This window comes from Sparus aurata, chromosome 5 (genome assembly GCF_900880675.1).
Source record: "Sparus aurata chromosome 5, fSpaAur1.1, whole genome shotgun sequence".
In the NCBI taxonomy this organism is placed as follows: Eukaryota; Metazoa; Chordata; class Actinopteri; order Spariformes; family Sparidae; genus Sparus; species Sparus aurata.
In genome coordinates this window covers 209,036-231,644 of record NC_044191.1, presented here as the reverse complement: position 1 = coordinate 231,644, position 22,609 = coordinate 209,036, and the positions used below count along the sequence as shown (strand labels likewise).

The following is a 22,609-nucleotide window of genomic DNA, read 5'->3' as shown; positions in this document are numbered from 1 at the left end:
AAAATTGCTCCTGATGTGTAGTCGGCACCTTGTGTTGCAGCCTCTGCCATCAGTAAGGGTCCTGCGATGAGACTTTTATCAGAAATATGGCAACTCCTGCTCCATATACGATATAAAGGAGCCGCCAATTGAAAATGAAGCTTCTTTGAAAAACATCCAGGTTTGAGAATACTACCATGGGCATAAACCAGAGCAGTGGTATTGTGCGATTGGTGCATTTAAGCCAATCACATGTTCCAGTTGACAGATTTTCACAATACATGTTTGTAAAGATTAATGTCGGACTGGATTAATAGTCCAAGTCTTTTTCAAAAATGTCCAATGTACATTTTCATTCATTTTCAGAAATGTTTAAACTATACTAAATTATTTTATATTTTCATTGTTGCAATTATAAATTATCAAACAAAATAAGATTTATTTTTATCATTTAAATTTTCATAATCTTAAACCATACATAAATTTAAAAAAAAAAAAAACAGTTTGACAGAATTATTTTCTCTCTGTTATTTAAAGGGTATTACCAATTTTACACAGTAACATATGTTAACAGGTGTTGGAGTATCCCACGGCATGTAGAAAAGCCTTTTTGTGGCTCCAGAGGAAGATGCATGTAATCTGATAAACTGCCTCCAGTGATGTCATTCAGTGGCTAAATTGGGTAAACTAGGTTTCAGTGACCAGTTGCTTCAATTGGTCTTTACTTAGACTGGTCCTAACTGCTAAGTCTGAATTACAGACTGGCTACACTGCTTGTGTAGTGCTTGGCAGCTGCATTGCCGCTACAGAGCAGCTGCTGCCTTTTTACATGAAAATTGCCTTTGATAATAAAAAATGATGACATGGATTTCCTGACAACTCTGAAATGAAAAACAAGTTGTTATGCTGAGCAAATGCGCTGCTTGTACACCCAGTGTGATCAGCCTGTAACAGCGTGGCTGGACTTAGAAAGCCAAGTTACGATCCACTGTCACTTATGACCAGGCATAAACACTGTTGGTGCAGCCGGCTCTAGGTATAAAAAGCAGTCGTCTGGTTTAACATTACACTCTTATAACACTGCTGGACTCATTATGGACAGTTTATAAAAAAAAAAAAAAAAGATCAGAATCAGAACAGCAGACCAGAGATTCCATTTCCCTTTCTTTTCCAAACATTTGTCTCGCTTTTCAACACCTGGTGCCTACATTACCCACAGTGCAACTGGAGGCAGTTTATCAGATTACATGCAGCATCCTCTGGGGCCACAGAAGGCTTTATGCTATTTATTTCACATATGCAGTAGAAGCCCTCCCAAACACATTTCAATGTGTAAAATTAGTGGAGTTACCTTTTAAAAAAATATATTATTTTGCATTTGTATGGATATAAGGAGTGCACCAATGTAACATGTCTTTCCCAGCATCAGTAAAGTGGTGTGCTGTGACAGAAATGGTCTAACTGGCAGTAGAATATGGTGGAAACCCTGAGTTAGTCCAGTGATGCTGTCTGCTCTGGGCCATCATGAATGATGCACCAATCTGATCCGTCACATGGGCCAGAGCCTCTGGCCACCCCAGATTGGTGCATCATTCATGGATACTGTCTGCTTTCTCCTCCACTGACGCTGCTGTCTTCACTTGGCCCAAACACTGTATTGGACTAGGTGTACACATAAACCTTCCTGTGTCTTGTAGATACTAATCTCGACCCACTGTATACATGACAGATGATATTACACAGCTCCCATGAGTGTTTATTTCCAGTGGCTGATGTTTGAAACTGTGCAGGAACTGTGGATGTAACTGTGGCCTCTCGCTGTCGTCTCTCAGGAAAGCCACTTTCTGTGGCTCCTCTCCTCAGCCTGTCTGTCTCCTTACTCAGCCTCTCTGCTTTCCCACAGTGGCCGAGTACTTGACCTGCACTCATACACATACACAAGTGTCAATATGTAAAAAAGAAATATCTACAGCAGATACCAGGGAGTGTTAACGCTGGAGATCTTTGACTGTGTTGTAAGACTGTTTCATTCAAACCTACTGAGCTTGTGGAACAAAGAGAACCAATGACATTATTGGTTGAAGGTCTGAGAAATGACCAGAAAAGATAAAATTCTCATAATGTTTGCCTTTTTTAAATGTTACATAGCTCTGCTTTCTCTTCAACAGGGCTAAGAGGTCAACAAAAACCAAGCAGATTGTCTTGTTTTCGTCATACTCTCTCTCTATGATGATGAATGAGTCTCGTGAAGGAAATCTAGAACAAGTAACTACCTAGACTAGCTATCTTTGATACAGACGGTTTTCAGGAAATGATGAGTTCTATACACTGAAGATAACTTGTTCACCACCATGTTTAGCATGCATGTGGATATACCACAGCTGAAATGAAGGAAACAAATAAATATTTCTATAATCTGAAGAGAAACATGACTTGATGTGGAGCCTCCTCTTCTCAGATAATGTCCACTTATGTCATTTTTAGGGAATCTGTGGAACATTTGTCATATTTTAAAGGGCTCTTTTGCCGAGAATGTTTTGAAAAGTCATAATACACCGGGTTGTCAACGGGGGTAGAAAGCGGTTCCAAATAAAACAAATCAGAGCATGATTTAGGAACCAGCACACTGCTTTTTATTTTGTTATTAATTATTATTTTTAGCCCTGAGCACCACACAGTAAGTTCCCTACACCTTCATTGTTTTGCAGCAGATGCAGAACTCTCAGATACTGGATGAATAAAACCCAAACTATCTTAAGACTTAACAGGAAATTAAAAGGACATTTCTTTTCACAGTAACTGCAGTGCTGGTCTTCTTGTAAGAAAACAATGGTAGAAGAAGGCCACCTGCTGGCAGAACATGATAATGCTGTCCAGCAGCGGCAGTGTGTGGCAAGACGCAGTTATGAATGAGGAGGGAGCCATACTGTATTAAATGCACCGCCTTGTGGTGAGAATAGCTGCGATTGCTGTAAGACTGATTGGTAACGATGATTCAATGGGGCAGAGTTGTATGACTTGGGTGACCTGCATGACCTAACACTCAGCTTCATTATCAAAAAAATTGAGATTTTTTTACAGTTCAACAATAAACTTTATTGTACATCAGAGCACTAAACAGTAAACTTCACTTGGAATTTAATAATTCTCAATTTTTTCTGCATTATAATCCCACAAAATGTTTTATTTTATTCACATATTAGTCAACATGTGCTGTACAAGTGATACTAGTATATATATGTGATAGACTGGTATTGATTCTAGTATATCATTATATAAATAAGACACAGAGGACATACAGGACTATAAACAGGATTGCATTGTAGGGGTGAGAGGGGCCCTAATTTACAGCCTCTATGTCAAGTGATAAAGCAGTGTATGCCAAGAATGAAACCAACGTGACTCTTCACTTTATGTATTACCTGGGGGGATGGATGGGTTGGTCGATGTCCGGAGGGTCGGCGGTTCGATCCCCGCCTTTGCCACTTGTATCATGGTCATTGTGTCCTTGGACAAGACACTTCACCCTCCTTGCCTCTTGAATGTGTATGACTGCTGTATGTTTGAGGTGGTGGTCGGAGGGGCCACACCTCTGTCAGTCTGCCCCAGGGCAGCTGTGGCTACTATCGTAGTTTACCACCGCCAGTATGACTGTGTGTGAATGAATCGAACCTGGAACCCTGTCAGGCGCTTTGGGTGTCTTGAAAAGTGCCATACAAATCCAATCCATTATTATCATTACCTGGTGTTGACACTGACAGAAATCATCACAAAGGGTCATAAAACTATTTGCTTGCTTAAACAACTAAGACAGTGAGTAAATGTGTTTTAACTTAATTTCTACATACTATATCTTTAATCAGAAACAATGTGTCATATTTGATCATTTGTATAATTTAACATGTTTTCTTCCAACATGCAGCTGTACATGTGTGAACTAGCAGAACATGCAAATTCTGACAGTACTTGTAATAGGTACTGTACTTAAGTGAGTTTATTGGATTGCAATGATGCATTAACATTTTATGATGACAGCAATGTAGCCGATTAAGTGAAACTTATATGCAATATATGTTGTGGGATTGCTTGATCAATAGCAGTGCATCAATGCAACTTGTAGAAAAGTCAAATATTTCAATCTGAACTGGATAACAAGCATAAAGGATCTTAAAATTGAAGGATTGTACAAGTATAATTATTCATACCGCGTTATACTTTTACTCTTCTCTATATTTTGACCCAAAAGATATGATTAGCTGATAGAACATGATGCACCTTTATAGATTAAACTTTTCAGCGCTTTTAACCGGAAGCACAAGAAGAGACAGCTGCATTTATTGTCACGGCACTTGAACTGGACATTATTACTTTACCATTTATCCGGCTTTGCTCTTCACTGTAGAACTTGATCACTGTAGCTCATGCCTGTTTACAGTTTTTTTCGATTGCCAAGACGCATTGGTCGAAACTGAAGCAACATGTTCAAAACTCTTAACACAGTCTGCATTTCCATCATGCAGCTCAGCTCAACTATTAATCTCATGCCCAAAAATGTGTCTCACCAACAAAACACTTCATACTTGTCTCAAAAGAAGCTCATTCAACAAAACACTAGCACATTGTCTCACTTTGGAAACACACACAATCACTCTTAACAAACGGAACGACAAAATACTAACAACAAAGAACATTACATCAAATACATCTAATATTTCAAGTTAGAATGATTTTTGTCAGGTAAATCAGTATTTGATATAGGATCTTTTGCACTTTAATGGCTCTAAATTATTGTATATGCTGTAATATATTGCAACAACACTGAATCAGGAATGCAGAGATTTATTCAAGAACATTTGTGCTTTTGCATAAGTACTTCAGGACCATACAAAAATTATACACATGTATACTGTAATATTCAGACCCTGTCATCTGCATTTGGCCACATGTTTTCCTCGACGTCACATCTTATATCTTCTCTGGCAAGGCACCTAGGGTAGAATCTTCTTGAATATCTGATCCATCCCTGGCAGGCTTCGGGAGAAACATCTCCACAACCAGCATTCATTGCATCCAGCAAGGAGAGCTGGTTGTGTGGAGAGCCTTCCTCTCCTGGCTGCTCTTCTCTCTCTACCAACTTCACCCGCTGCTCTTTGATCCATACTTGTACAGGAAAAAGAATCAGAAGCCACTCCTTTTGTATATGCTTTCTAATGAGGCCAAACGCAGATCACCTGAATCAGTTTTCAGCTCAAAACTACCATCAGCTGTTTGGAATGCATCTTTGTTTTATTTATTTTTATTGTCAATATTTTGATATAATTTTCAATAGACTTCAATGTGGCTGCAGCAGAAATAACCAGTATTTTTTCCCCTATCATTCTGTTTTGAGTGTGTTTTTAACTGTTTTGAACAAAGTGTGTTAGCATTTGAAAAATGTGCTGTTAAAGCATAGTGTTTTGCAGGTGTGAACTAGTGAATGAGAAAAGACTTCTTTCATTTCGGTGACTGTGGTCACTGAATGCACTTCGTCTGAAAGCAATGAAAAGTGAGACACAGTTTAGCCCACATGCATTTCTGTTTTGCAGACTGTGCTAAGAGTTTTGAACATGTCGCTTCAGTTTCGACCAATGCGTCTTAGCAATCGAAAAAAACTGTAAAAAGCTCTTTGGAAAAATATTTTAAAAAATGTTATACAAAAAAAATTATCATCACTATTATTATTGTCTCCTTATTGTTAAAGGTGCAATATGTAAGATTGTCCACCTCATTCATACTCCTGACAAATAGGGGCAGTATATCTCCAAAGGAACTGTTAACTGCTGCTAACTGTATTCTGTTTATACATCCATGACTGTAGCTCCTTTAAGCAACGCAGCATTACATAATGCAAGAACTCTGGCCTGCTGGGAGAAAGAGGTGGTGAGGCCTAGCTGGTTAGCATGCTAATTCTAGCAGATGTCTCTACAACGCAACATATGTCTTTTTGACTTCAGAACTGATATTTCTTCATATTCTGTTGGTAATTCCAGTTATTTTTTTTTATGTTTTAAACAAAAATGAGAGTTGGTTTCTATGTAGTTTCAGTTGCCTAAACCTAGCCAAACCTTGACCACTGACTGGCAGCTAATCTAAACAGTTCTTAGTTTGAAACACACCAGAAGCCCTGAGCAGACAGTCAGACACAATCACGCAGTCTGTCTTGTGTTATTATTTTTTCTTTTATTTCAGGTGGAGAACAATGGAACTTCCCTGTGTGGTTGCAAAAAATGAAATGCTTATTTATGGTTCCTACATCAGTTCTCACTTCTGCTTCTTTTCTTTTTTTTTTTTTTACAGCACATTGTCACCCCCACCAACCATTTGAGATACTCCTACATATAACTGTCACTGTATGGTTTTTCATATTTGCATGTGGTGACTCGCTGGTATCAGCAGTTCCAATCAGAACACTTCTGTGACCTGAAAACATGAAGAGATACAATTCTTAGCTGTAAACCCAGCTCTCTAGGTCTTGATAGACTTGTTGGGCTGGTAAAGTGGGGTACTTAACACAAATCTGACACAGTCTTTCTCTCCAGTCAGTGTAGGTTTTTATTGTGTGAGTGCGGTGCCACTGGAAGTACTTCTCATAGACCTGCCTGTCTGCAGCTACATGTCTGAGATAGGCAGCCAGATCTGCTGTGGTCTCGAAATCAGCCACATGGATAAAGGAACCAGGGGGAGCCAGGGCTTCATAGGTGGCCCTGCTTGGGCCGAGAACCACAGGTACGACTCCTGCTTGGAAGGCGTTCCTCCAGAGCTTCTCACTTATGTAGTCCTTTGCCTCAGAGTTCTCAAAAGCCAGGTAAAAAAAACAGTCTGCAATTGTTGACAACAGCTTTTTCTTTGATAGGGGTTTCTTGTTCCACCTGCCGTACACCTCTATGGGAATATACTTCTTTAGACTTTGGTAAATACCAGCCCGACCCTGGTGGGGCCAGTATCTGCTGACCACCCAGCTGACAAAGCAGGAGTGATTCTGAGCACCTTGAAAAACTGGTTCATAGCCTCCTAATCTGGTCTCTCCATAAGGAATGGCTATGTCTGCATCACGTCTGTAACTCATGGTCCAGTTGAAGAGTCCATTGAGCTGGGTGAGATTTGCATTGTTGACGGGAGGTTCCATGGACAGCCACACCCAGTACTGGGAGGCCGGGCGATCCAAGTGCAGGGGCAGCGAGGACAGACCTCTGCTTATCTCGTGGTGGTGGAAGACAACCACATCAGCAGTGGCGAAGGTGGAGGTGTTGTCAGTAAGGAAGCAGTGGCTGATGTTATACATCTGGAGGCATTTGTCTCCATCAAGCCTGTAGGAGCGGCTGAACGGCCAGTGCCACAGTAGGATGCGGAGGTTTCTCTGAGGAACAGCTGGGTGATATTTATGCTGATGGAGCTTCTGGTCCAAGAAGCTGAAATAAAGCAGGGATAAGAGGGAGCTGAGGCAGAGGAGGAGGAGGAAGGCCTGGAATCCTGATGTTGTCATGGTTGTCAGGTGTATTCCAGGTCAAAAGGGCACAGATCAGTGGTATGGAACTGCTAGGAAGGAAGGGTAGATCAGGGAGGTTATTTTGCTTTCACATGTTTCCACCAGTGCAGGAACTACAGAGAACAAGGTGTTAAAACCACAAAAAAAACCTCCTACTGCACGAAACATTTAATTCTGTTTTCACACTAAAAGTTTGTATCAGAAATGTAACAGGCACAAATATCATAAACCTAAAAAATACTGAGTAGACAAGGTGTTGTTGTTATTGTGTTTTTTTTTTTATTATGGTGAAATGTTTGGAATAGATTGTGAATAAACTATTTGTTTTATCAAAGCAGTGATTACTTCACTTCTGTTAGAGGTTTATTCATTATAGAATTTCATAATCATTGTTTCAAACTCTTAAACGCTAGTCATTTCTGTAATTTCTGACAATATCAAAGCACAAATATTTGTTGTTTATATCTATAGCTTCATCATTTTTAGTCCTTTACAGAACTCACAGAAAACAAGCATAAAACGTACATGTTGTCCTGAAATTGGTACACAACATTGGATTCAATGTCTCATTGGTTTCTGTTCTGTTTAATTTCAAGTTGAAGGGGGTTGTTTCCATAATGCTCAGTAATGTGCAGCAGTGTAAAGTATGTTACCATTTACTTCAGTTCTGTACTTTAAATTTACAATTTAGAGGTACTTTACTTGAGTGTTTCAACGTGCTTCTCCTTTCCCTTCCAGTACATTCCAGAAAGCATGCCAGCCGCCAACCAAATACATTATGTAATATTCTTAATATTATGGATAAGATGATCTGAATGACTGACAGATGATTCATAAGACAGCCAACAGTATATGTCGTAAACTACTCGACCTTTGCCCGCTGCAGGACTAATGTATTAAAACATCAATATTTGTAATTGAACAACATACACTATGAAATCAGCCGAGGTACTTTTACTTCTAGTTCTGCCATATTATTTTGATGCCAGTGCTCACATTTACTTGTAACAGTACTTCTACACTGCAGAATTGTTACTCTTGCTAAAAGCAAAGATCTGAGCACCTCTTCCACCACTGATTTACAGAATGTGTACATTCATGTTTTTCTTGTGCTCCTGTGGTCAGAAGTTTGGTCAATAGTGAAAAATAAACAAGGATAAAAAAAATGTAAAGTGTTTTTAAAAAGGTACTTACTTATATTGCTTATTTAAAAAAACAAAAAAACAACCATGAATTGAACAGGTGACTGATCGAAGTCATTTCTGATTATATCAAAGCACAAATATTTATATCTATGGCTTTCTAAGTCACATTCTTCTAAGCGCATACTCAAACCACCTTTTGTGTGCGTTGATGACGAGGCATCTTGTGAAATGAAACTGGCATACAGAGGTTTACGAAAGATGGCACACCCTGATGTTGGTTACACCACAAACTCAACAGTCTTCTAACTATTTTTTGAGTAAAGAAAGGGAAATACATGGTAAATAAAATCTGATTTGAAAATAAAAATAGATTTTTTTAACAGTTTCCATTACCCTGAAGAAATGCTAGTAGCACTCTTTACACTTTAAATGTGAAATAAAAGCGAACTAACTAATAGGTGATTTGAATGGAATAAAAGGAGGTTGGCAGAGATGTTGGCTCTTACCTGTGTGACATGATATCAGACTGCTGCCTGTAAAGCTCTGTCCTTCTCAACACGTCCTAGAATATGAAGGAAATCCAGCCCCTCTCAAATTTTTGACTCATCTCTTTACTCAACAAACACACACACACACACACACACACACACACACACACACACACACACACACACACAGACACACACACAGGGTGTGACAGTTGATGTACAATCTAAATCACTTGTAGAAAGAAATGAGCAGCACAAAATGCAAAAACAGTTACGCTTCTTCATTCAGTAAATTCAAATGAATTAGTTTTTTTAGGGCTTTTTTCATATAAACTGAACTCGGAATTAATTATCATGAAGATTCAGTTCATCCTCATTCTGTGTATGTGTACTCTCACGTTAAACTGGGTTAGGGTTGGAGGGGATAACTCTATCACCACAGACACCTGCCACTCATTTTGCACTAATTTCATTGCCTCTTAAATTGCTCCTACTGCTGTTCTGTTTGCAGTATTAGCAAGCACAGCAGCGGTTGGCAGTCAAAAACATTAACATAGCTGATTTTAGATTTGTAACCACAAGCTGGTCTTCCTGTTCCTGTTCTTGCAGCTCATGCACAGGAAAGGGGCACATGGTTACACAGCTTCTGTAGGCATAGACCACATCTTAACTGTTTCAACAAGCTGTTTCACCCTCAGTCTGCCAGTTCACACTTGTTTTTTAAAGCATAACCCGATTCAAAAACATGTGCCCTTCCCATACTCCTACGCCCTAAAGGTTAATTTAGCACACTGCACTGCTTTAAGTAACGTTTTGAATCCCATTTGTTTTGTATGTTTCTGAATATGAAGTTATCAATACACAGAGACATGTGCGAAACATTGGAGTGATGTCTAATGACCTATCGGGCACTGGAATGGGTATCAGGCTTATATATTTTCAGTCCCATGACAGGTCATACCATCATCTAACCCTGGTCTGCTGTGCACTGAACTGCCTTGAACTCTATTTTCATCCATGAAAAGAGCAGATACCCGTCTTGACCCAACCTTATATCAACAGTCTGTCTGCTACAATAGTATCTGTCCCAACCAGGGCCATTTCTGTCTTTTTGGGGGCCCTATGCAAGATGCTTTTTGGGGGGCCCTATTTTGTCAAACTACGATGGATAGATTCCTAACCCTTTTAGGTGATCCACAAAGATGCAACAGTTTATTACATTTTAAGAAGAAAACAGGCTGGAGGTGTGAAAACCTCTCTCAAATTAAAATCAAACACCTTAAGTTGACCCACCCAAGCAAGTTGAACTGACTACAAGGTAAACAATGGGGATCCTCTAGATGTCAATAAATGACACTGATGCAGTGTTCCTCTGAGAGTAAATTGGCAAAACAAAATCGAGCAAATAAGAAGTAATATTGATATTTGGAGAACCCTCCCAATCTCTTTGGTTGGGAGGATTAATACAATCAAGATGATTGTACTACCATGCTTCCTCCATCCATTCAGTCAATTCCTTGTTTTATTGCTCAATCTTACTTTAAAAAGCTAGATTCAATTATTACACCCTTCAGTGTTTCTAAAAAAACACTTATCAACAGCAAAGGCTGCGGGTGGTTCACCCTACCAGACTTTAAATTGTATTATTGGGCGGCTCATTTATCCATTTTTGCAAGGTGGAAAAAGGGTCGCCTTTCTACCACAGACTCCTGTTCGGCATGGTTACTCATTGAACATTCTCTTTGCAAAAAGCTTTGTATTTGGCAATACTTTAAAAATCTGTAAGCAAATAAAGCTATTCATTAAGGCTCCAAAGATGTGGATACTCCTTTATACCCAGCCTGAATAAAAGAAAAAAGTTTCTTCCACTTGGAAGCGGAAAGGTATCTGTAATTTAGGGGACCAATATATTAAAGGTAACTGTGCCTCAATTGCGCAGTTGAGAGCAGCCAACAATATGCCCATAGCAAGTTTTTTCAGGTATCTAAAAATATGAGACTATGGCAGGAATCACATGCCCAACTTAAAAAAAAAAACTGGATGAGCCTAAGTCACTAGAGGCAATGAATAGATCTGATCCCAATACTTGCTGGGCGGTCTCTTTTTTCTATTGGATCCTGCATGAGAGTTTTCTGATAAACACAACAAAAGTTAAACAGGCATGTGCAGACGAGTTAAATGTAGAATTAGAGGATGAGGCCTGGGATGAATTTTTATAGAGAATACATGATTGTTCTGCTTATTCTGCTTTACTGAAATATTTTCAGGATGTAGATTACTGTGTTGTTTCTAAGGTGGCTTACTGTGTATGTGGGCCCGAGCACTGACCAGTGCAAGGACCTATTGGAATCGCTAGGATTATTTATATGGGCCCGAGCACTAACAGTGTGAAGAATGTGTTAGGATTATTATTATTATTATTATTATTATTATTATTATTGTTACACTGAACAAAAAAATAAATGCACTTTTAAATAAAACACTTTTTGCTCCTATTTTTTTTAAAGACTTTTTCTGGCATAGACACCTTTATCAAGCAGTAGACAGATAGGAAACATGGAAGAGAGATGGGGATGTGACATGCAGCAAAGGACCTCCAGCTGGGATTTGAACCGGGGTCAGCTGCATATATGGCATGCGCTCTAACCACTCCACCACCTGCACGCCTTGTTTTTGCTCCCATTTTTCATGAGCTGAACTCAAAGATCTAAAACATTTTCTATATACACAAAAGAACCATTTCTCTCAAATATTCTAAATAAATCTGTCTAAATCTGTGTTGGTGAGCACTTTTACTTTGCCGAGATAATCCATCTCACCTCACAGGTGTGGCATATCAAGATGCTGATTAGACGGCATGATTATTGCACAGGTGTGCCTTAGACTGGCCACAATGGCCACTCTGAATTGTTCAGTTTTATCACACAGCACAATACCACATATGTCGCAAGTTTTGAGGGAGCATGCAATTGGCATGCTGACAGCAGGAATGTGCAGCAGAGCTGTTGCCCGTGAATTGGCATGCCAACTCCCAGAATGAGGAAAGCAAGCGAGTCCTGCATGGTCTCTGCAGCCCACCCACTGGTAAAATGGGGCTCCTACAGGCTGTTCAGATTCTGCTCCTGTCGTTACGTAACGAAAGGAGAGATTTACATTGGCAGGCCTCCTCTGTGCGATGATAGGAGATATCCGAGAGGAGGGCCTCCATTCCCAATGTGTCCAGCAATAAGATAGCAGTGTTTCACAATGTTGTGGCTCAGAGTTAGCCACGCAAATTGCTCTGTTGTTGGCTGTAAAATCAACATAAGCGCCTATATTCTGTCCGAGCTACAAAACAACAGCAGAGGCAGTGGTTGTGTTTCATTTTTAACGACAACGTGCCGGCTACAGTTCGTGTTAGCTTGTATGTGTGTGCTAACCACTTCACGTCGGACTGCTTCAGTAACGAGTAAACGTAAAAGGATCAGTCTCAACCATACCGGACCCAGCAACTGCACCCGAGCCACAGATAAGTGTTGCCACGTTTTGATAGTATTTACTAGGGGTGTAACGATTCATCTATTACATCGATGAACGGATTTATATTTCTACGATCTAACTACATCTATCTGTGCTCGGCAAGTTGGCCTGCCAGGCGACATATATCGATAAAAAATCGTTTGAAATGGTAAAGAATTGATTCTATCGATACTAGAAAATTACACATCTGATTTAAGCACGGCGAACTTTAATGATGTGTGGTTTTTTTAGCACTTGTAACGATAAAGACATGTTAAACATTACTCGATTCAGTCTGCCTGTCTGTGACGTCATCAGCACGTGCTGGCCGCAGCGCGAATCTTAGAACAACAACAAAACGCTGCATGGCGGATGGCAGAGGAGACGGTGAGTGTGTGTGGAAACACTTTGGCTTTTGCAAAGACGGAGATGTTCTAATTAAGTTGCTTGCTGTTTGTAGAATATGTAAAAGCCAAGTAAAAAAACACGGCAACACGACTAATCTCTCCAACCACCTACTAAGGCGCCATGGGATTTCACACAACGCCGACCGTCCAGGCACCTCCTGCAGCATTACTGCTGCAGCAGCAGCGCAAGGTAACGTCAGCTTTTGCCATTTGCCATTAATTGTTGTTTACTTGTTTATATCCATAATTAATTTAAACCTGATTCCCTTACAGGAAACAACAGGGATCTAGGAAACTTTACCTGTACTGTCCAGTATCCAGGTATTTATTTCACAGTCACACTAGTCGAATTTTCGGCTAAAAAGTTACTGAATCGATTTCAAGTCATTGAATCGTATCGGCAACCACGAATCGTGATACAAATCAAATTGTTACAATGAATCATTACACCCTTAGTATCTACAGTTGCCTACGAGTATGGTGAAGTCAGCTGGAAATTGGCTAACTAGTTAGCTCTACTTCGGTCTGCTATGCAATGGCGTTCGAAGCGAGTTTAATGTTAATAATATTACGAGGGAGCTTGGTTGTCACATTAAAAAGTCTGGAAACATGTGCAGAATGGAGACAGAGAATACGCGAACAGTGTCCAAGAGTTTGGAGACTGTGTTGGAGACAAACACAGCTTTCGCTAGCAGTTAGCCATTAGCTACATGGGGTGACCATGGCTCAGGTGGTAGAGCGGGTCGGCCTTTGTTCGGAGGGTCGGTGGTTTGATCCCCACCAACTGCCACCTGTTCCATGGTCAATGGTCATGGTCCATGGTCACTGTGTCCTTGGGCAAGACACTTCACCCTCCTTGCCTCGTGTGAATGTGTATGTCTGCTGTGGTGGTCAGAGGGGCTGTAGGCGCTAAATGGCAGCCACGCTTCCAGGGCAGCTGTGGCTACTATCGTAGTTTACCACCTGGAAACCTGTAAGAGAGCTTTGAATGTCTAGAAAAGTGCCATACAAATCCAATACATTATTATTAAATGTAACAACACATAGAACAAACTGACATTATTCAGACACACTAACCATCCTGAAACTTCCTGCTGCCGCGGAGTCTGTATTTCTTCAGGAGCCTCTCCTTCTGGGTCTGATTCTAGCTTCTATGAGCCATAGCGATACATCCTCCTTAAACATTAGCACATGCTACCGCTAGTGTAAGTGGCAACCTTTTCCCTGAGAGGGACGTGTAGCAGGCAAGGCAGGCGTTGACAGACAGAGCTCATTAGAAAAAATCCATACAGACAATGCTGATCTTCATAGGGCTTAATATCACCACTTGTAATTGCCTTCTGTAAATAACAGTTGTATCAGATGATAATACAACTGAATTACAATATATAATACAGAAGCAAATATAGACCGCTAATACATTTAAATATTAAAGCCCCTGTACAGACTTTTCATTTAGTGTTGATTTTGGCGGCCCCGCTGGACGAAAGCGGTAGTGTTTTGCCGGAATGAAGACTGCATTTCCCATGAGCTCTAGCGCCCACTGTCGTGAAGACGTTTGTCTGGCCGGCGCGTGTAGATTTGTTTTGGAAATGTCGGAAACACGACGGGACTTGCTTTGAAAACTTTTTTTAAAATTTTTTTTAGCAGCTATCTGCAGCGGGCATATGGACGAGGTAATGTGTCTATTTGTATTTCTACTTAATATAATATGCCGCCGGTGAAACAAAGTAATGCTGCTGTTGCACTGCAATTTCCCAGCTATATATATTACCCACGGTGCTACAGAGCTAGCGTTACAGCAAAGTCACAGTGATTGTGATGGATGTTTTGTTCTAAGTAAGAAACTGAATCATTTATAATGACAGAGGATATTACCGATGCATCGTTGCAGGTCGGCTGGGCTGATACACACAGCTGAAATGGATGCGTGATCTAAGACGTTTGTTGTCGTTTTCACGAGTGTAGTATCTAGAGCTAATCTAGTGGTAACGTTAGCCAGCTTTGTTGTAACAACATGAATTCATGTATTGCTGTAAACTACGTCCCGCATTACATTTCATAAATGAAATAAAATTTACAAACCTGTCTAGGAGGAATCGGGCAAATTCTGGATCCGACTTGAATCCCTTCAAGCCCCGCAACTCTCTCCATCTCTGGAAGGAATCGCCAATGTTTATCCGTGTTTTAGCCCTAGCTCGATCGGATTCCCTCTTGGCCTTTCGTTGGTCTTCGGTTTGAATTGTTTTTCTTTTCTTTGTCTCGTCTCATTATCAGCCATGACAAAAGTTTTAGCTTGGTTAGCACTGGCTAGCATAGCAACAAAACAGCTATGCCGTATCCTGAATGTCATCAGTTCCGGTCTGACTGCCGTAAATCGTTTCGTCAGTGGTCCGACCCGACCAAGGCCTTTCAGAGGTATAGAATTAGACTACTTAGAAAAAGCGTATCTTCACGCTGATGGGCTCATTTGCTGTTGTAGGTAACAGAGACACATCAGCAGAAACCAGAGACTTTTCTATATCCAGTTAAAAACTCTTTAAATTAAATCACAAATAGAAAACCAAACGTAATAGCAGAAAAAAAAATAAACTGAACTATTGGGGTGTGCCTTGATAACTGTCAAGTCACTGATGCAGAAAAGGGTGATAAAAGAAAATGATAAATAAAAGACCACAGTTCATTCAGCAAACTTTATTGGTGTAAGTTTATTGGTGTAATGTACACAATCCAACCTTCCAAACTTTTCAAAAACATTTCCTGTTTCAGTCTTATTGAAAGGTAATTTTTTCCATCATAACTAAGATATTAGTAATGTCAACCCAACCCTCCACTGTAGGTATATTCAGTTTTAAGCACTTTCTAGTTATGGCCTTTCTGCCAGCCACACTTCAAATATGAACAATTATCTAACATGAGAGGAAACATTTTCTAATTGCAGGGTGTCCAAATATATGGTCTCTAGTAGGGCTGGGCGATATGGCCTAAAAATTTAATCTCTGATTTTTTCACACCAAACTCGATTTACGATTTGAACCGATTTTATTCCTTCAAATGACAGACATTTTTTAAAGAACTGCTTTTATTTCAGTGCTTTAATTGTAAAGAAATTGTCCTGCCATAGTTAACAGTGTGCTCCTCCAAACTCAGTTGTAAAAATAAATAAAGGTTTTACCTTCTACCTTGCTTTTGTAAACATGCACTTTTGTAAATATAAATTTAACATTGCAGGCTATTACAAAAACATAACTTTCATAAAGCACATTTTTTGTGGATAAATAAAAGGTGCCTTTTGTATACAGAACATATTTTGACATGATGTGCATGCTTATTGTCTTTAGTTTCAACATATTTACACATTTTTTGCAAGGAAGACAAGCCTGTCCACTACCTCTTGGCTTGAGGCATGCCCTGTTGCATGTAACAATCCCGCCCCCCACACTGAAAACCCTCTCTGATGGGGCACTTGTAGCAGGGATAGAGAGGTACTTCTTGGCCAGGTTGGTAAGCCTTGGGAAGTTTGGTTCATGGCGCTTCCACCACTGAAGTGGATCAGTATCTGGGTCTGCCTCAGGGGAGAGCAGGTAGGTTGCCAGCTCAGTCTCTATTTTGACTGCCTCTGACTTGTGGTGGGGAGATGGCGCTGGCGCATTCTTCTTGAAGAAGGTAGCTAAAGTCTTTTTCTTCTCGGGCTCAGGCTGAAATTGTGCTTCCACAGCTGGACAAGGCTGCTCTGGTGTAGTTTTGTCAGCAGGCAGAGCAAGCAGCTCAGTGACAGCTCTTTTCTTGACTTGTTCAACCTTGTCTAGATCAATGTAAGTTGTCCAGAACCTGGGGTCCATCAGTGAGGTCATGTCCAAGAGTTCATCCTTCACAGGGTCGCTGTATTTGTTATCAAGGTACCCCAGTATGTTTCTTTTTATTGTTTTAGTGAGCTCTGTGTCTTCCTCATCTGGCTGTAGGAGACTGGTTTTGAACAAATGGAGCACCGATGTAATATAGGAGATGATGACAGGCCTCACTGGACAGGGCGTCAGTAAAGTCTTGGAGTGGTTTGACAGCTTTATCTATGGACTCTTACACTTTAATGTCTTGCCAAGAAGGCATGAGATGCAAGCTTTTCTTCTCCGACTCCAGAACACAGGCCATGGCCTTCTGCTGTTCCAGGAATCTCTCAATCAATTTTTGCCCCCAACCCCATCTTGTTGGGGATTCCGTTATAAGCTGATGAGGGGGTAGACTAAGCTCAGCCTGTACTACACTCATGTCTCTTCTTTTTCTGTGACATGAACTATATTTACACGCATTATGGTTAATGTCAAAGTATTTTTTTCACATTTCAAAAATATATTATTATTAATGCATACACAAGACACTGCCATTATGATGAATCATGCATTGCACCCGCCCTCCAGCTCTTTAGCAGTCTTTTCACGTGTACATTTGTACAGGTGAGGCAAGGCAAATTCGGCAAAATACTTGTGGCTTGGTAGCACATACCTGGGGTCCAAAGTTTGTAGCATGTGGATGAACCCCAGCTTCTCCACAGTATATATCGGCACCATGTCTTTAGCAATATGCAACGTGATTGCATCCAATATAGCTTTCCAATGGGACCCTTTCTTGTCATATGGGATGCAATGAGAAAATGACTCCACTAATGTTGTCTGCTTTTTAGTGTGTGTTTGTGGGCTGCTGCGGTCTTGTGCATCTCGTAGAGAACAACATTTTTCCCACTCTGCTACATGCTTATGTTTTAAATGCTGAAATAAATTGGTCGTGCTGCTGTCTTTAGTGCGACACCTGGAAAACTTTTTGCAAAATTTTATAAACCTCTGGCCAGAAAGGAATCAATACTGGGCAGACCCAGAATACATGATGATACTTTTCCTCAGAAACTCACACTTCTGTCTCCAGCAGCAGGAGGATTTGGTATGATCACTCTTTTCAAGTATCTAATAAAGTATCTAATGAGGTTTTTCCATAAAGTTCAACTTGAAGTTTTCCATAGTAGCTCATATTATTTCTCCTGTTCATCCACTCTTGCCTTTAGGTTTCCTTCCTTTCTCCATTGTTGTTTTACACACAATGAGTAACATTTTGTTTGTTGTAAAGCAATGAGATGTTTTTCACTTAAGTACAAAACATATACCTCAACAAACGCTTTAAATACACTATTCTCCAGGTACTTTGTCCACATACATAAGATTATATAGTGTATGTCAGGTAACCATATATGTATTGTAATATGTGCTCAAAAAGACGTGTGCATGATTCTAACATTTGTAGGTCACAGGCAGGTCACAGGAAAAGTAATCGAACCTCGATCACTCCAAATGTTGCACTGTACCTGTCCTCTGTGAGGGGGGGCGGGTCGAGAGGCGAGCTGCTGGAATCTGACCGGACCGACACCCCAAGACCAAGAGTGAGATTTACTGAAACTGTAGCGGAACCACAAGGTCCAAAAGACTGAAACCATCTGGCGCCCAGTGAAGGAAAAGAAGGAAAGAAGAGGAAGACGTGAAGAAGATAGAGATACAGTAACGTCAATGTGATGAAGAGAAAGGAAATTAATAGTTTAATGATCGTAGTTACCGTTGTTGTTAGCTTGCTAGCTTACTTCAAACGATAGCAGCATTGTTTCATAATCAATAAATAGCTGAGTCGATGTGTGTTAATGTTACTCCACCTTAAATTCATCAGGGACGTTTGGAAAGTTAACGTTAGGCCTGTTCAGGTGTTATTTTACAGGTGTCTTTACTGCTTGTATGTCAGTTAAAATGCTAGTAGTTTTCCATCCCCTTTGTAACAGTGTCGTTGTAAGCCTTTGGTTTATTGTGTCACAGTTTATGTTTGTTAAAGTTTACATCAGTGTTAAAGTGTATTACTGTTAATACTCCACATCTTAGCTTTCCCATATCATTCATAGGCGAATGAATATATATAGATAGATATAGATGTAGATATAGATATATATATAGATAGATATAGATATACACTGCACTTGTACTCTGATTAGACTTAATTGTATTGCAGTGACAATAAAGTGAATGAATCTCATCACGTGTTCATTATTAGTCTTATGTATAGCACACATCAAGCATCTGTTTTTGTTTTTGTTTTTTTATTAAAATGTAACATGCAGTGGTCACATATACTTCTCTTCTCTCTTCAGATGCAGTTTTAAAATATTTCACCAGCCCAGTGACACAGCATCAGGTGCTCCTGTCCCTCTACCTCAGCACAGCAGAGTGACACAGCATCAGGACTAAAGGCTGACTGGACATCTCTTCTGACTAGTTCACAGAGGACCAGTTCAGTCTTAGTCAATGCTGAAAAAATCAAAAGAAGCTGGCTGATGTACTCAAACAGAAATGATAGCTTGCACTGCTTCTGCTGCTAAATGTTTTCTCCAAAAGATTACAGACTTAATAAGGAAGGACTAAAGGAGTGGAACAATGCAAGCCACTTGCTGAAGGTTCATGAGGATAGCCAGGAGCACAATACCCACATGGCAACATGGAAGGAGTTGGAGGTCGTTTTGCAAAGTGGCTGACAATAGATAAGAGAGAGATGGCACTCTGAGGCTGAGAGATAATATGTTTGTGCAATGCCTTATTTATATTGTATTCTTATCACTTCTTCCTTCGGTTTTTATTTGGTGTGATATTTTTGACTTAAAATAAATAAAATCTTGAATACATACATGCAGTTTCTATGTGAGTGTATGAACATTGATTGTGAAATTGACGGCTAAGATCTTGCCTAGGGCACCAAATTACTCACGGCCGGCACTGTGGGTGGAGCTGCCAGCTCAGGTGAAGCATCTCAGGTAAATACAATAACGTACATATCCAATATTTATTTCAATAAATTGTACCATTTCAAATAATATACAGTTCATGGACTTACAGACTTACTGCTTTAGCTTGCAAGCTAAACTGACATAAATCTGTCCATCATATAAGTCCGGTTTCGGTTCCTCTTTGCCAACCCTCCTCTCGGTCATGTGCATTTGTCTACAAGGAAGCCAGCGAGAAATCAATCAGTGGATCGATGGATTATCATACACACATTATGACGTGTATACTGTGTAGTTGTATCTGTCATAATCAAGAGATTACGGGTTGCGTTTGTGTCGCGGTGCTGCAGAGACGAGAGCTGGGACACCGGGTCGGAGGCTCCATTCTCCATGTAACAAGTTACAAGTCGTTGATTTAACCAGCACTATTACTCTGAAGCTGTTTAATTAACGCAAAAATGAACCATAAGGCAAATGTCCCGCATAGTTCATTTTTAGCCTATTTCCATCTGTGCTCCTCTGATCAGAGCGGCGTCTATAGCAACTGTCTGTTTTACAGGAATTGACACAATTTATCGATAAAGTCGTATTTTGATCAACATTATGTCTCAAATTAATTATTTCATATTTTGCAGGTCAGTGCTAATTAACTAGCACAAGCCAACTTCTAATGCTAGTAATAGTAGCACTTATTTCGCGTCACCTACATGTCTTTAGCTTGCAAGCTAAAGCAGTAAGTCTATATGTCCATGAGTCCTGAGTTCACTGGAGGACACAGGCGTGAGTTGGGACACATGAAACGCGGGGTGCACGGGGAGGGATGCCAGCAGTTTCAGGAGCACAGCTGATGGATTGATCACACTCTCCACTAAAAAGGGGCCAACGAAGCGTGGCGCCAACTTACGCGACTCCACTTGGAGAGGAAAGGTCGCGGGAAGAAAGCCACACTCTCTGTCCAGGTAAGTAGGTAGGCGCTGACTGCGCCGGGTAGCGCGCGTAATGGCCTCCCGGGCCGTCCTCCACACTTCGGTGCAGCGGGCGACGTGAGCCTGAACATAGGGGACCTCGACATCACGTTCCTGAGAAGAGAGAAGGGGTGGCTGGTAACCGTAAGCGGCCATGAAAGGTGTCATACCTGTAGCTGCACTGGACAGAGAGTTATGGGAAACTCCATCCATGTGAGGAAGGAGGACCATGAGGATGGGTTCTTTGCCGTGATGCAGCGGAGTGCAGTCTCCAGGTCTTGATTCGCTCTCTCCGTCTGTCCGTTTGACTGGGGTGGTATCCTGATGTTAGGCTGCAGGTGATGTTGAAAACCCTACAGAATGCCTGCCAGACCCGGGAAGTGAACTGGGGGCCGCGATCGGAAACGATGTCAGTGGGCAATCCATGGAGTCTGAATACGTGTAGGGCAAGGAGATCCGCAGTCTCAATGGCGGACGGGAGTTTGGCTAAGGGCACGTAATGAACCATCTTAGAAAAGCGGTCTACAATAGTGAGGACGACTGTGTGGCCATGAGAGGGAGGAAGACCGGTCACAAAATCCACCGCGATGTGGGACCAAGGGCGACTGGGGACCGGGAGAGGTTGCAGGAGCCCCGTAGGAGTACGATGTGAAGTTTTACTCCTAGTGCAAACTACACAGGCCGCCACGAACTCGTGCACATCTCTCGCTTGCCCCGGCCACCAGAAATGTTGCCGGAGAAACAGGAGTGTTCGACGAGCCCCAGGATGACAGCTGATTTTGGAGGAGTGGCCCCACTGTAGGACTTGAGACCGGACCTCCTGTGGGACGAAGAGGCGGTTAGGGGGGCCTGTGCCTGGATCGGGGTGGTTACGTTGGGCTGCCCGCACCGCCGACTCGATCTCCCAGGTTGCGGCTCCGATGATCTGGTGCGGGGGCACGATGAAGCCAGGGGTAGAGGGGCGAGTGTCGTCTGAGAAAAGGCGAGAGAGTGCGTCTGGCTTCCCATTCTTTGACCCGGGGCGGAAAGAGAGGGTGTAATTGAACCGGCTTAGGAAAAGGGACCAGCGGTCTTGACGGGAATTTAATCTTCGTGCAGAGCGTAAATAAAAAGCGTAGGAAAAAGTCGCCGGGCCTGAGGTAAGACAGTGTGATGAATTAGCAAATCTAAATCTTTTCGATCTAAAGTTAACGCTACATTTACGCAATACGCGTTGCTTGTACAGTACATCGCTACAACGTTGACCCAGTGTTTAACGTGCCGACCGGCGTAGCCTCAGCCTGTAACATTTTTGTCAACAAAAGCTTGCTAGCTTGCTGTCAAGCACCGGTGGTAACGTTAGCCAGGCAGGCTAACACCGGTGGCTAGCTTCATTACAACATTATATTTACTTTTATTCATTTACCCCCAGCAACCACGATGCCAAGCAAACAATGGAGGGAGAGGGGCCTTAAAAAAAGCTTTGCAGATGCAGCTAAAAACTGCAAAACCATGGAGGTTGAGGTGAGTGGTAAATTATGTTTAAAAAAGCAACTATATACCTTTACTGTAGTTTGTTTGTTTGTTAGCTATCTAACAAAACAAAAATAATTATTAGCCAGATATTGTTCAGTGTATCAGTTCATCATGTACACAGAAAAACATTGTGTTTATTAGTGCTATTAAATACATCACATGATTACTTTTTTAATTTTTTTCAAATATGTATCACATTAAGTTTATTAGTTTATGTTAAAACAATGTAATCCAACGCAATGGAAATTTCATATGCAATTGAAATACATACATGTAAATATTTTC

General features: G+C 41.0%; 1 protein-coding gene across 1 annotated transcript; it reads right to left on the bottom strand.

Annotated features, from left to right (window-relative positions):
* Window positions 1–6,182: 6,182 nt before the first annotated feature.
* LOC115582200 (alpha-(1,3)-fucosyltransferase 7) lies at window positions 6,183–7,638 on the bottom strand. Its single transcript, XM_030418016.1, has one exon. It carries the CDS (start codon window positions 7,499–7,501, stop codon window positions 6,464–6,466), a length of 1,038 nt encoding a protein of 345 aa, XP_030273876.1. The 5' UTR covers window positions 7,502–7,638; the 3' UTR covers window positions 6,183–6,463.
* Between the last annotated feature and the right edge of the window lie 14,971 nt (window positions 7,639–22,609).